The sequence below is a fragment of the Bufo gargarizans genome, chromosome 8 (assembly GCF_014858855.1).
Source record: "Bufo gargarizans isolate SCDJY-AF-19 chromosome 8, ASM1485885v1, whole genome shotgun sequence".
In the NCBI taxonomy this organism is placed as follows: domain Eukaryota; kingdom Metazoa; phylum Chordata; class Amphibia; order Anura; family Bufonidae; genus Bufo; species Bufo gargarizans.
The window spans coordinates 120,023,588-120,035,949 of NC_058087.1; the positions used below are offsets into that span (position 1 = coordinate 120,023,588).

The following is a 12,362-nucleotide window of genomic DNA, read 5'->3' on the forward strand; positions in this document are numbered from 1 at the left end:
CATTCAAAATACTTTCTTTTACATGATAGATTTTAAGGCTAATAGGGTTTGGACTGTAAAGTAAAACATAAAAATAAGTTACAAAATGTCACACACTCAATGTATCCCCTATAACACTTTGTTCCATCTGCTAGGTCTATTTTTTACAAGATAATGTTATGCCAGTCTTTTGCAGAACATTATCTTGTAAAAAATAGACCTAGCAGATGGAACAAAGTGTTATAGGGGATACATTGAGTGTGTGACATTTTGTAACTTATTTTTATGTTTTACTTTACAGTCCAAACCCTATTAGCCTTAAAATCTATCATGTAAAAGAAAGTATTTTGAATGTAATTGCATAACATATGTTTTTATTTAACACACAAATAGAGCTAAAACCAACACTAAACAGTATGGATTGAGCTAGACAATAGGAACTCTGATAGGCAACCTATTTTTAGTTTTGAATGATACAGTATGTAATTTTGTTTATGTTCTTTAAATGCTGCAATTATGTAATTTTTTATTGGCCAAGCCATATTAAATATGTCATAAGCACTCGAATAGCCATGTCCAGCATCCACAATATCATTAGTGCATTACAGTGCCAAGTGGTCATGAATCTTGCTAGTGTAAGCTTCTTTTTCTTGTAAGTCCCCTTATGTATATGTAATGCAAGAACATTCCTTTTAGAGAACAATTTAGAAATGGACTTGATACCAGAAGTCTTGATCACATACAGGTAACCTGTGTCACACCTTCTTCTTGATCAAACTGCAAATCATCCAAATCGCGGAGCATGCTATCACTGCTGTTGAAACCAGGAAAACTCCCAAATTCTTGATGACTCTCTTTATTCCAGTATTGCTTACAAGAGGATAAGTACATTTCTTCTGATACATGTCCCGTATCTACACGTTTTCCAGGAGTTTGAAGTCCGATGCTTTGATTAGATGTGGTAATCTTTTCCTCATTTACTAAGTGTCTCTGTATTTTTTTCTGCAAATTAATTTAAAGAATTAATACATTGAAAATGTTTAATAGATATTTTATTTTATGATAAAATGTAAGTTCAATTAACACAGTTCTTTCAATTTGTATGTTATAGATTTTGTATGCTTCCTGAATACACCTACAGTAGCTTCGGTAAATCCAAAAGATGTTTGGGGTGTGTAATATAAATTTGCAAAGAGAAGGTGTCACCACGAAATGCAGTGCAATCTGCAGGCAGCATGTTATAGAACAAGAGAAGCAGAGTATTTTGGTTTATAGTGCAGAGTGCAGCGCACTTTGTGGCGACAGAGTCTCTTGAAATGCACATGTGAAGAGTAAAGTTTACATGCCCACTTTTCCAGTGTTTTGTGGGCACAAGCATTTGTAGAGATAGACATATGCAGTATATATGAACTGCACACACCTTTATCTATTCTGTTTCCCAGTATTTTGTGTGCCTCTGTGACTTTTAGGCACAAACATCACATTATTTCTTAAATAATAAACATCTCTGTTTATCACAATGAATGTTGCATTAAGGAGGTCAGGAATGCAAGTAGTTGGGTAAGGGCTCTTTCACACTTGCGTTGTCCGGATCTGTCGTGTACTCCATTTGCCGGAATTACACCGCGGATTCGGAAAAACGCAAGTGTACTGAAAGCATTTGAAGATGGATCAGTCTTCAAAATGCGTTCAGTGTTACTATGGCAGCCAGGATGCTATTAAAGTCCTGGTTGCCATAGTAGTAGTGGGGAGCGGGGGAGCAGTATACTTACCGCCTGTGCGGCTCCCAGAATGACGTCAGAGCGGCCCATGCGCATGGATGACGTGTTCATGTGATCACGTCATCCATGCGCGCGGGGCGCCCTGACGTCACTCTGGAGCGCCCCCGGAGCCGCACGGACGGTAAGTATACCGCTCCCCACTACACTTTACCATGGCTGCCAGGACTTTAGCGTCCCGGCAGCCATGGTAACCATTCAGAAAAAGCTAAACGTCGGATCCAGTAATGCGCCGAAACGACGTTTAGCTTAAGGCCGGATCCGGATTAATGCCTTTCAATGGGCATTAATTCCGGATCCGGCCTTGCGGCAAATGTTCAGGATTTTTGGCCGGAGCAAAAAACGCAGCATGCTGCAGTATTTTCTCCAGCCAAAAAACGTTCCGGTCCGGAACTGAAGACATCCTGATGCATCCTGAACGGATTTCTCTCCTTTCAGAATGCATGGGGATAATCCTGATCAGGATTCTTCCGGCATAGAGCCCCGACGACGGAACTTGCTTAGTGGATATATAGCAATTGAGAAAGCAATTTTTTTTTGTTAAAACCAGATTTTTAGTATAGGTGATATTTTTAAGCACTTCTAATTTAGGAGGTGTTATACACCTAAGAAACCCGGCACCTCCACCGATCAGCTGTTTGAGGAGATGGCGCGCACAGTGTGCACCTGCTGTCTCCCTTCTATCTTCCTGTCTGCTGATCTTCCATAGACATACAGAAGGGAGGCGGTATGTGCGCACTGCACAGCTTTCACTTCATATTCTACTGATAAAAATGAAAGCTGCAATGTGATTGGTAACTATGGGCAACAAGGACAGTTTTGTCTTTTAAGTAGTTTTCTTAAAGCTGCCCCGATATTCATAGCAAATTATGATGCTTTTAAAAATAATCCATATAGAACATGTGTGTCTTCACATTCCTAATATATACCTGAAATGTACCCATATGTCCCCATTCACTCTGCAAAGGCTTTTTTGACTTCCATTGGACTGGCATATAGTGGCAAAATTCTTTTTGCTAAACGGAATATCTTAGTTGACTAGGTTATTCCATACAGAAGCATCTACTGAAAAAATGTATACTGTGTGGTGTATGTTTTTAGCATGAGAGCCTATGGATGCTGTATACCACTGTATGCCTATACAATGGTACACTTTGAGAAATCCAACTTATTCCACAGTAGTACAAAAGAAGTGCAGTGGGAATACACCCTTAGTGTTATTTTCCTTATACATACACTATATTAAATCATATAATATATGATTTGTAAAGGTTTATTTACCTCAGATGATGGAACTGAAAGTTGAGATGAATGTGGCATAATTGGTCTTTGAAGAAAAATTATTTGCTTCGTTGTCAAATTTCCTTCACTGAAATAATAAGCAAATGTTACAGAGTTGCACAATACTGGATACAGAGATGTGGAATAATATATGGTTGTTACATATCTTGGTCATTTAAACATCTAATGTATGAAAGCCACTTAGGAATATTTTAGAGAAATGCTCATAATACAGGGTGGCCCACAAAAAAGTGGCCCCTCCTCCAGTCACAGTATGACAAGATAAACCAGCAAGTATATCGTTTTTTTCACAAAAGATGCTGAAAATGGTCCCAGTTCACGTCTATGCATTTGTGATGTTTTCCTTGCGTTCATCAAGGGGATGTGGATTATTAGCGTACACTTTCTGGTTTACATTTCCCCATAGATAAAGCGTTCGCTCCTCAGTAAACAGTTCATGAACCCATGCAAGTGAGTTCTGTGAGGTGTGACATGTTGCCCCATCTGGTTGGAAAAAGCAGGACATTTTTTTTCTGGTGTTAGTTAGTTGTAAAACTGTCAGGAATTATAGTCCTATAACCAAATCCAGTAATTTACGCATTTAGCTTTATCAGACTCTTTCAGCTCCTGCACACACGTTATTCGGTACATTATCAGGTTTATAAATTTCAGCACTTGCTGCCATGTCACGCTGGGACAGTCTTGGAGTTGATTTTTGTAGGGGTTACTTGCAATCTGCTGCTGGATTTAATGCACAAATTCAACCATCCTGATCAATGGAGGCCTCGGCTTCTTCATGTTTGCAACAGAGCTACTGTAGTTTGATGCAAATTCCGAACCAGAATACAATGTTTAGCTGGTGTTTTTTTTTCTGGGTACTTGTTGGCAAAGGTCTCTTGCCTTTCCTTAATCGATCTGCTTCGCACATAGCCTTCCACAATCACTATTTGCTGTTCCAGGGAGAACACCATCTTTCTGATACAATAGGCCTCTTTTATCAAACTGAATAATAATCCCATAGCAACCAATCAAAGCTCAGCTTTCAGTTCCTACAGGGCTCTGAAAAATTGAAATCTGAGCTCTGATTCGTTGCTATGGACAACTAAGACAGATTTACTATTAGGCAGTTTGATTTGGAGATGGGCTACTTTTTCGTGGGTCACCCTGTATAACCCCCTAACATTATCATATGACTATATAAAAGGCAAGCCTTATTGGCAATGAATCACATCTCTGATTGGTTGCAGCTGTCACATGGTGTAATCACTTCAGCCAATCAGCAGCAGGATAAAGCAGACATGCACGATGATAACTGTAACTATAAGCTTCTCAACGTGACTCTCATCTCTCTGCACGGACTACTCTAATAAATGTGCTATTTTACAATAACTGTATTTAGTTGAGATTCATAAAAACGTTCTAAAAAAAAACTTTGCCTGTAGCAATCATAGCACAGATTTCATTTTATCATAGCAGTTTAATCTCCTAGCAGTCAAAATAAAACTAGAAAAACCCTCCCAAAAATTTAACTTGTTTATTGTATACATATTTATATTGATTTTTAATATGTGTCTGAAGTAAATCTTGTTGGCGCACAAGTCAGGGGACACAATTGCATTTTAAACCCCTTAGGCCCCTTTCACACGGGCGAGATTTCCGTGCGGGTGCGATGCGTGAGTTGAACGCATTGCACCCGCACTGAATCCTGACCCATTCATTTCTATGGGGCTGTGCACATGAGCGGTGATTTTCACGCAACACTTATGCGTTGCGTGAAAATCGCAGCATGTTCTATATTCTGCGTTTTTCACGTAACGCAGGTCCCATAGAAATGAATGGGGTTGCGTGAAAATCGCAAGCATCCGCAAGCAAGTGCGGATGCGGTGCGATTTCCACGCATGGGTTCTAGGTGACAGTCTATTCACTGTATTATTTTCCCTTATAACATGGTTATAAGGGAAAATAATAGCATTCTGACTACAGAATGCTTAGTATAATAGTGCTGGAAGGGTTAAAAATAATAAAAAAGTTAACTCACCTTATCCCCATGATCGCCTAGTTCCCGGTCGGTCTCTTCTTTAGCTGTGACTAAAGGACCTGTGGTGATGTCAGATCACATGCTCCATCACCATGGTGATGGACCATGTGATTGGAGCATGTGATCTGACATCACCAAAGGTCATTCAGCCCAAGCCCACAGCTAAAGAACAGACCGACCGGGAACTACACGATCTTGGGGATAAGGTGAGTTAACGTTTTTATTATTTTTTTAACCCTTCCAGCGCTATTATACTAAGCATTCTGTATTCAGAATGCTATTATTTTCCCTTATAACCATGTTATAAGGGAAAATAATAGAATCTACAGAACATCAATCCCAAGCCCGAACTTCTTTGAAGAAGTTCGGGTTTGGGTACCAAACATGCGCGATTTTTCTCACGCGAGTGCAAAACGCATGACAATGTTTTGCACTCGCGCGGAAAAATCGCGGGTGTTTCCGCAACGCACCCGCACATTTTTCCGCAACGCCCGTGTGAAACCAGCCTTAGTGGCAAGATTTATTCTAGTTCCAGCAGTAATAACTGAATTTTTTTATTTATTTAACTTTACATTTTCTTCATATTCGTTTTTTTAATTTTGCGGGATACGTTTTATTTTTTTTTAGGAAAAATGTTGGCGTATGTATAGTGTTTTAAATAACTTATTTTTAGGGGGAAATAAAAAAAAAACAATTTCAACATTATTTTGTGGAATTTAATTATGGCGTTCACTGTGTTTTATTTCATGGGTCACTACAATGATGATAATGCAATTTTTTTTTATTTTATTATTATTTTTTTCCTTCTGCAGGCTATCAGGCTTTTCCTAAAGCCTGAGCTGAGCTTCAGGAAAACTGTTAGGTGGTTAAGAAATGAAAACCAAGCTCTGATTAGTTGGTATGAGCAACACCATTTAATAAGGTCCATTGTATGGTATAGTCTATGTCAATAGGTACATTATATTGTACATCATCAGTATATGCTTCCTTATTAGGCTACTTTCACACTAGCGTTCGATCGGATCCGTTCTGAACGGATCCGATCATATTAATGCAGACGGAGGCTCCGTTCAGTACGGATCTGTCTGCATTAATAACTTAGAAAAAATTCTAAGTGTGAAAGTAGCCTGAGCGGATCCGTTCAGACTTTCAATGTAAAGTCAATGGGGGACGGATCCGCTTGAAGATTGAGCCATATGGTGACATCTTCAAGCGGATCCGTTCCCATTGACTTACATTGTAAGTCTGAACGGATCCGCTCGCCTCCGCACGGCCAGGCAGACAGCTGAACGCTGCAAGCAGCGTTCAGCTGTCCGCCTGTCCGTGCGGAGGCGAGCGGAGCGGAGGCTGAACGCCGCCAGACTGATGCAGTCTGAGCGGATCCGCTCCATTCAGACTGCATCAGGGCTGGAGGCGTTCGGGTCCGCTCGTGAGCTCCTTCAAACGGAGCTCACGAACGGACCTATGAACGCTAGTGTGAAAGTAGCCTTATACAGTTAATCTGTAATAACAGTGAGTACATTATGTACATCTCCAGTATCTGCAGCAGCAGAGGTTATTGAGTAGTGGATGATTACAGCGTGGGTGAAGAGCGGGTTGCCTTGCACCTCGTCCTTTAACCCCTTAAGGACACAGGGCGTACAGGTACACCCTGATGTCCTAGTACTTAAGGACACAGGGCGTACCCTTACGTCCTGTGTAGTTCCGATCACCGCCGTGCCGCGGGCGGTGATCGGAACTTAGTGACTGCCAAATTCATTCGGCAGGCACTCTGGCACAATGCCTAGGGGGGTCCTGTGACCCCCCCGCATCGGCTATTGCAGCAAACCGCAGGTCAATTCAGACCTGTGGTTAGCTCCGTTTCCGGGTCATTCGGGTCTCTGGTGACCCGATAACCTGGAACAGGATGGTGATCGGTGGTGTGATAATACACCACCAATCACCATCCTTAGATCACAGGATCTCTTCTGATTGGCTGCATGGGCGGGCGGGGGTTAACTCCCCCGTTCTCTCCTCTCCTCCTCCATTCGGCCGTTGGACTTCGCAGAGAGAGGAGCCTACTGCCCGATCTCCACAGTGCTGCCCTGATCTGTGCTCAGCACCCCCTCTTTTGATCCTCCACAGTGTCATCTGGCACTAAAAGGTAGGTTAGGGACAGGGTAGGGAAAGGTTTAGTTCAGGCAGGGAGATATTAGGGAAAGTTAAAGTTTTTACTGTTGCATCATCCTCTTAGGGTGTCTGGGGTTCACAGCACATCTGTGTGACCCTAGCCCCCCCAGGGGTGCTGCAGCTTACCCATCTTGCACCTCCCCTTCACCCTTTTTTTTGGGCGCAAGTTTTTTTTGGGGGCATACGCTGTCAGTGGTTGGCACTCTGACACTGTTAGTGCATCGGCCACCCCACCGCTGATCAGCTTCGGATGGCTGATCAGCGAGTTAGAATTTCATTTTTATTTTTTGGGGGGCTCTTTTTTTTTTTAGTTTGTTTTTTGTTATTTTTCCCTGTTAGGTTTAGGGAAAAGTCCGTGAACACCCGTGCCCCCCCACACACGCACACCTAATAAAGATTTACATGCACACACAAATACAGACACACACTCCCTATGGCCCGCCAGACGTTCTCGGCCGAGGAGGCATAAGGCCTTCTTGCCTCCGAGTCCGAGTGCCCCAGTGAGGACGAGGATGACCCCACGTTCCTTTTGTCATCCGCGTCCTCATCATCAAGCGGCCCACCCTAGTACGAGCAGCTCTGGGGCTCGTACTAGTTTTTCGGCCCACCAGGTCAGTCCACCTGAGCCCCCTGCAGGTGAACTTGGCTTGTGTACCCCAGAGCGATTTTAGCCCGTGATTCCTGATTTTGTTGGGCTTCACTGAATTCGACTTTTTTAGTCATTTTTTCAGTGACCAACTGATAAATATAAAGGTGGAGAAGACGAACCTGTAGGCCCAACAGTTTGTCGCTCAAAACCCGGGCTCCTTTTTGGCTAGGCCCGGTGGCTGGACCCCGGTCAGTGCAGCCGAGATGAGGACACTTTGGGGCCTCATGCTGCACATGGGCCTAGTCAAAAAACCTAGTGCCAGGCTGTACTGGAGTGGGGACGTCCTCTACCAGACCCCACTCTACAGTACGGCCATGACACGCTCCTTGTTTGAGGCCATCCGGAAATGCCTGCATTATGCCAAAACAGCACTTTTCCATTTCAATAGTTTTTTTTCCAGTAACAAAGCAAGGGTTAACAACCAAACAAAACTTAATATTTATTACCCTGGTACTGCAGTTTACAGAAACGCCAAATTTTGTGGTCATAAACTGAGTATCACTAAAAGGCGAAAGGAAAGGACCGACATGGTTTCTGGAAGGCCGATTTTGATGGCCTTTTTTATTGACACCATGTCCCTTTTGGAGCCCCCCCGATGCACCCCCAGAGTAGAAACTCCCTAAAAGTGACCCCATCTAACAAACTTTATTAACCCTTTAGGTGTTCCTCAACAGTTAATGGCAAATGGAGATGAAATTTCAGAATTTAAATTTTTGGTAACCTTACCTCACAAAAATGAAATATAAAGCAACCAAAAATCATATGTACCTAGGCCTTTTTTTCTGGTGGAACGCACCAGAACGGTGTTCCGCTACCTATTTTCTGCCGACTCGCCCCGCCCCCCTTTAGTTACTGGGCCCAGCCAGCCCGCTGCTTAGGCCCCTGGGTCATGTGTAGTGGCATCGCAAGAGGGGGGCGAGCCCCCCCTGGGTCATGTGTAGTGGCATCGCAAGAGGGGGGCGAGCCCCCCCTATGTTGTTCTTTGCCCCCCCCAGGTGCCCCCCGCTGATTTCCCCAGGTGAATACTAATAAGCGCTTCCATTATGGAAGCGCTCATTAGTACCGAAGGACCAGGAAGCGGTAAACGCTCTGTACTTACCACTTCCTGGTCCTCGGCTGTCGGCTGTGCAGGGCTGCTAATCATGAGAGGCATAATGGGGGGTTAATCATGAGAGGCATAATGGGGGGCTAATCATGAGGCATAAACGGGGGGCTAATCATGAGGCATAATGGGGGGCTAATCATGAGGCATATGGGGGGCTAATCATGAGGCATATAAGGGGCTAATCATGAGGCATATAGGGGGCTAATCATGAGGCATATGGGGGCTAATGAGAGGCATGGGGCTGATATGGGGGTGATAAGAGGCATAATGGGGGCTAATAAGAGGAATAATGGGGGCTAATGAGGCATAAGGGCTGATATGGGGGCTAATGAGAGGCATGGGGGCTGATATGGGAGTGATGAGAGGCATAATGAGGGCTAATGAGAGGCATAATAAGTGTCATCCACAGATGCCCCATAACAGTGTGTCTTCCACAGATCCATAATAACAGTACACCTGCACACTGACGAGAGACAGAAAGAAGGGGAAAGAATCCACGGAAGCAAGCAGAGGACGGCACAGCAGACTGAATAGCTTCTTTTGTAAATAAATTGTTTTATTATAAATGTATCCCTGCATCCCGCAATTCTCTCGTAAGTTGTTGAAATGTAGAACTAAAAGGCTCAGCATGGACTGGCAGCCTCCTGGTGCATTTTACTGCATTGCTTTTTATTTAATTCCATACATTTACTTTTATAGCCCCCCCAAAAATATTACTTGCATCCCTGTTCTCGAAAGGGGCGGTTTTAGGGGGCGGTCCTAGGGGTTGGTAGGGGCATAGCCAGGGGAGAAGGGGTGAGTTCCACCACCTTTTCTCTGAGAAGAAAAGCCCTGTATGTACCCTTTAAATAGTTCCAACAAAACCGCCACCTTATCCCGTAGTTTCCAAAATGGGGTCACGTTTAGGGAGTTTCTACTCCAGGGGTGCATCAGGGGGGTTGAAACAGGACATGGTGTAAATAAACCGGTCCATAAAAATCTGCCCTCCAAAAACCACACGGCGCTCCTTTCCCTCTACGCCCCGCCGTGTGGCCGTACAGTAGTGTACGACCACATATGGGATGTTTCTGTACACGACAAAGTCAGGGCAATAAAGATACAGTCTTGCTTTGTTAGTGGAAAAAATGGGTTAAAATGGAAAATTTGGCAAAAAAATGAAATTCAGAAATTTCATCTCCATTTGCCAATAACTCTTGTGGAGCATCTACAGGGTTAACATAGCTTGTAAGATCATTTTTGAATACCTTGAGGGGTGTAGTTTCTTAGATGGTGTCACTTTTATGGAGTTTCTACTCTAGGGGTGCATCAGGGGGGCTTTAAATGGGACATGGTGTAAATAAACCAGTCCAGCAAAATCTGCCTTCCAAAAACCACATGGCGCACCTTTCCCTCTATGCCCTACCGTGTGCCCGTACAGTAGTTTATGGCCACATATGGGGTGTTTCTGTTTCTGTTTTTGTTTAGCTATTAACCCTTGCTTTGTTACTGGAAAAAATGGATACAAATTGAAAATTTGCCCAAAAATAGAAATTCTCAAATTTTATTTCCATTTGCCAATAACTCTTGTGCAGCATCTATAGGGTTAACGACGTTTGTAAAATCAGTTTAGTATACCTTGAGGGGTGTAGTTTCTAGTTTTTGGGTGGTTTCTATTATATAAGCCTCACAAAGTGACTTCAGACCTGAACTGATACCTAAAAATTGGGTTTTTGAAAAATCTAGATTTGCTTCTAAACTTCTAAGCCTTGTAACATCCCCAAAATATAAAATATAATTCCCAAAATGATCCAAACATGAAGTAGACATATGGGGAATGTAAAGTAATAACTATTTTTGGAGGTATTACTATGTATTATAGAAGTAGAGAAATTGAAACTTGGAAATTTGCAATTTTTTACAAATTTTTGGTAAATTTGGTATTTTTTTACAAATAAAAATGATTTTTTTAAACTTAATTTTACCAGTGTCATGAAGTACAATATGTGACGAAAAAACAATCTCAGAATAGCATGGATAAGTAAAAGCATTTTAACGTTATCACCACTTAAAGTGACACTGGTCAGATTAGCAAAAAATGGCCTGGTCCTTAAGGTGAAATGTGGCCGTGGCCGTGGCCTTAAGGGGTTAAGTAGAGAGAATTACTATCAGCATTAAAGTTTTGATAGAGGATACTTTGTCACAACCGTTTTAGGAGTAAATAGCATATATGAAAAAAAGTTACTTTTAAAATTACCTTTTTTTAATATTTAAGCGGGTATAGGTATGTATATACCAACAGTGGTGTACTACAGTTACCAGGATTACTGAGTGGGGGAGTAGGGGCCCCCAAAAAGAAAAACATACATGGTGATGGGGTAGACACTCGGTACGGGTAAAAGGAAGTAAGTTCTAGCCCCAAAAGATGGGCCGAAGAAAAAACTTACCCTAGAGGCCCTAGAAGACTGCTAAGCCTAGGACGACCCCCTAATGGTGGAGGTTCCCTGTCCCCGAACCTAATGCTACCCGGTCCCTAGCAAACCCTAAACAGGGAAGATATTAACAATAATAAGGCAGAGAGTGGCTGGTAATCCTATTGGATGGACATCACCATTACTCTCTTAAACCCCAAAAATAAATTTATATACACAAAGCCCCGACGCGTTTCGCCTAACATTTATCAGGCTCATCAGGGGGTGAAAGAATCAGGATAGACAAACACAGTATGATGCAATTGCGATACTTAGCTTTCCAGCCAGATGTCAAACCACAGGGTGTTTTTGCAGGTCACCAAAGGAAAGAAGAGAGAAATAAGACTCTCTATCCCGCTAAAGATGCCTAGAAACAAGTACATATATAAAGAAGCATATCAGTAGGAGGCCAAAAAATGCCTAGATAAAGTATATAGACACACGCATAACTCAGGAGGAGGCCCGCAGGCTTTACATATAGGATATTTAAATCAATCTGAGCAAACAAATTATGCATCAAACGGCAAAGGCCTATTCCTACTTACAGGGGGGAAAATGGTGGATTACCCACAGAAGACGCCAGGTTGTCTGGGCCCAAAGTTAGCCCTGGCTGTGGTGGCGCCAACTATTTAAGACAGCGCTTGTCCAGATCCAATTTCCGGACGCCAGAAAACTCTTTCCGGTGCTTGGACCGCATTCCGGAACGCAGATCGTCATATCCATGTCACTTCCGGTATCGTGACACGCATGGTGAACCACATCACGAAAACCGGAAGTGCTAGGATGTCAGTTCCTGGCACTAAGTAGAACGCAGCGGTGGAACACATCGTCGGACAAGGTATTCCCTCGATGCTTCCAAACATTTAAAGACCCTAAATAAGAGCCCCCCAGTAATTGAGATCGTCTAATTAGATCT

The 12,362-nt window shown here is 42.9% G+C and overlaps 1 protein-coding gene across 1 annotated transcript in view; it reads right to left on the minus strand.

The window, feature by feature from the left end:
- Positions 1–379: 379 nt before the first annotated feature.
- RFTN2 (raftlin family member 2) overlaps positions 380–12,362 on the minus strand; it is a 220,911-nt gene continuing 208,928 nt past the window's right edge. The window contains exons 8-9 of the mRNA XM_044303233.1: positions 3,039–3,126; positions 380–981 (exon numbers count right to left, since the gene is read on the minus strand). Coding sequence (XP_044159168.1) covers positions 715–981; positions 3,039–3,126 — 355 coding nt within the window. The 3' untranslated portion in view covers positions 380–714. The remainder of the gene's footprint in view (positions 982–3,038; positions 3,127–12,362) is intronic.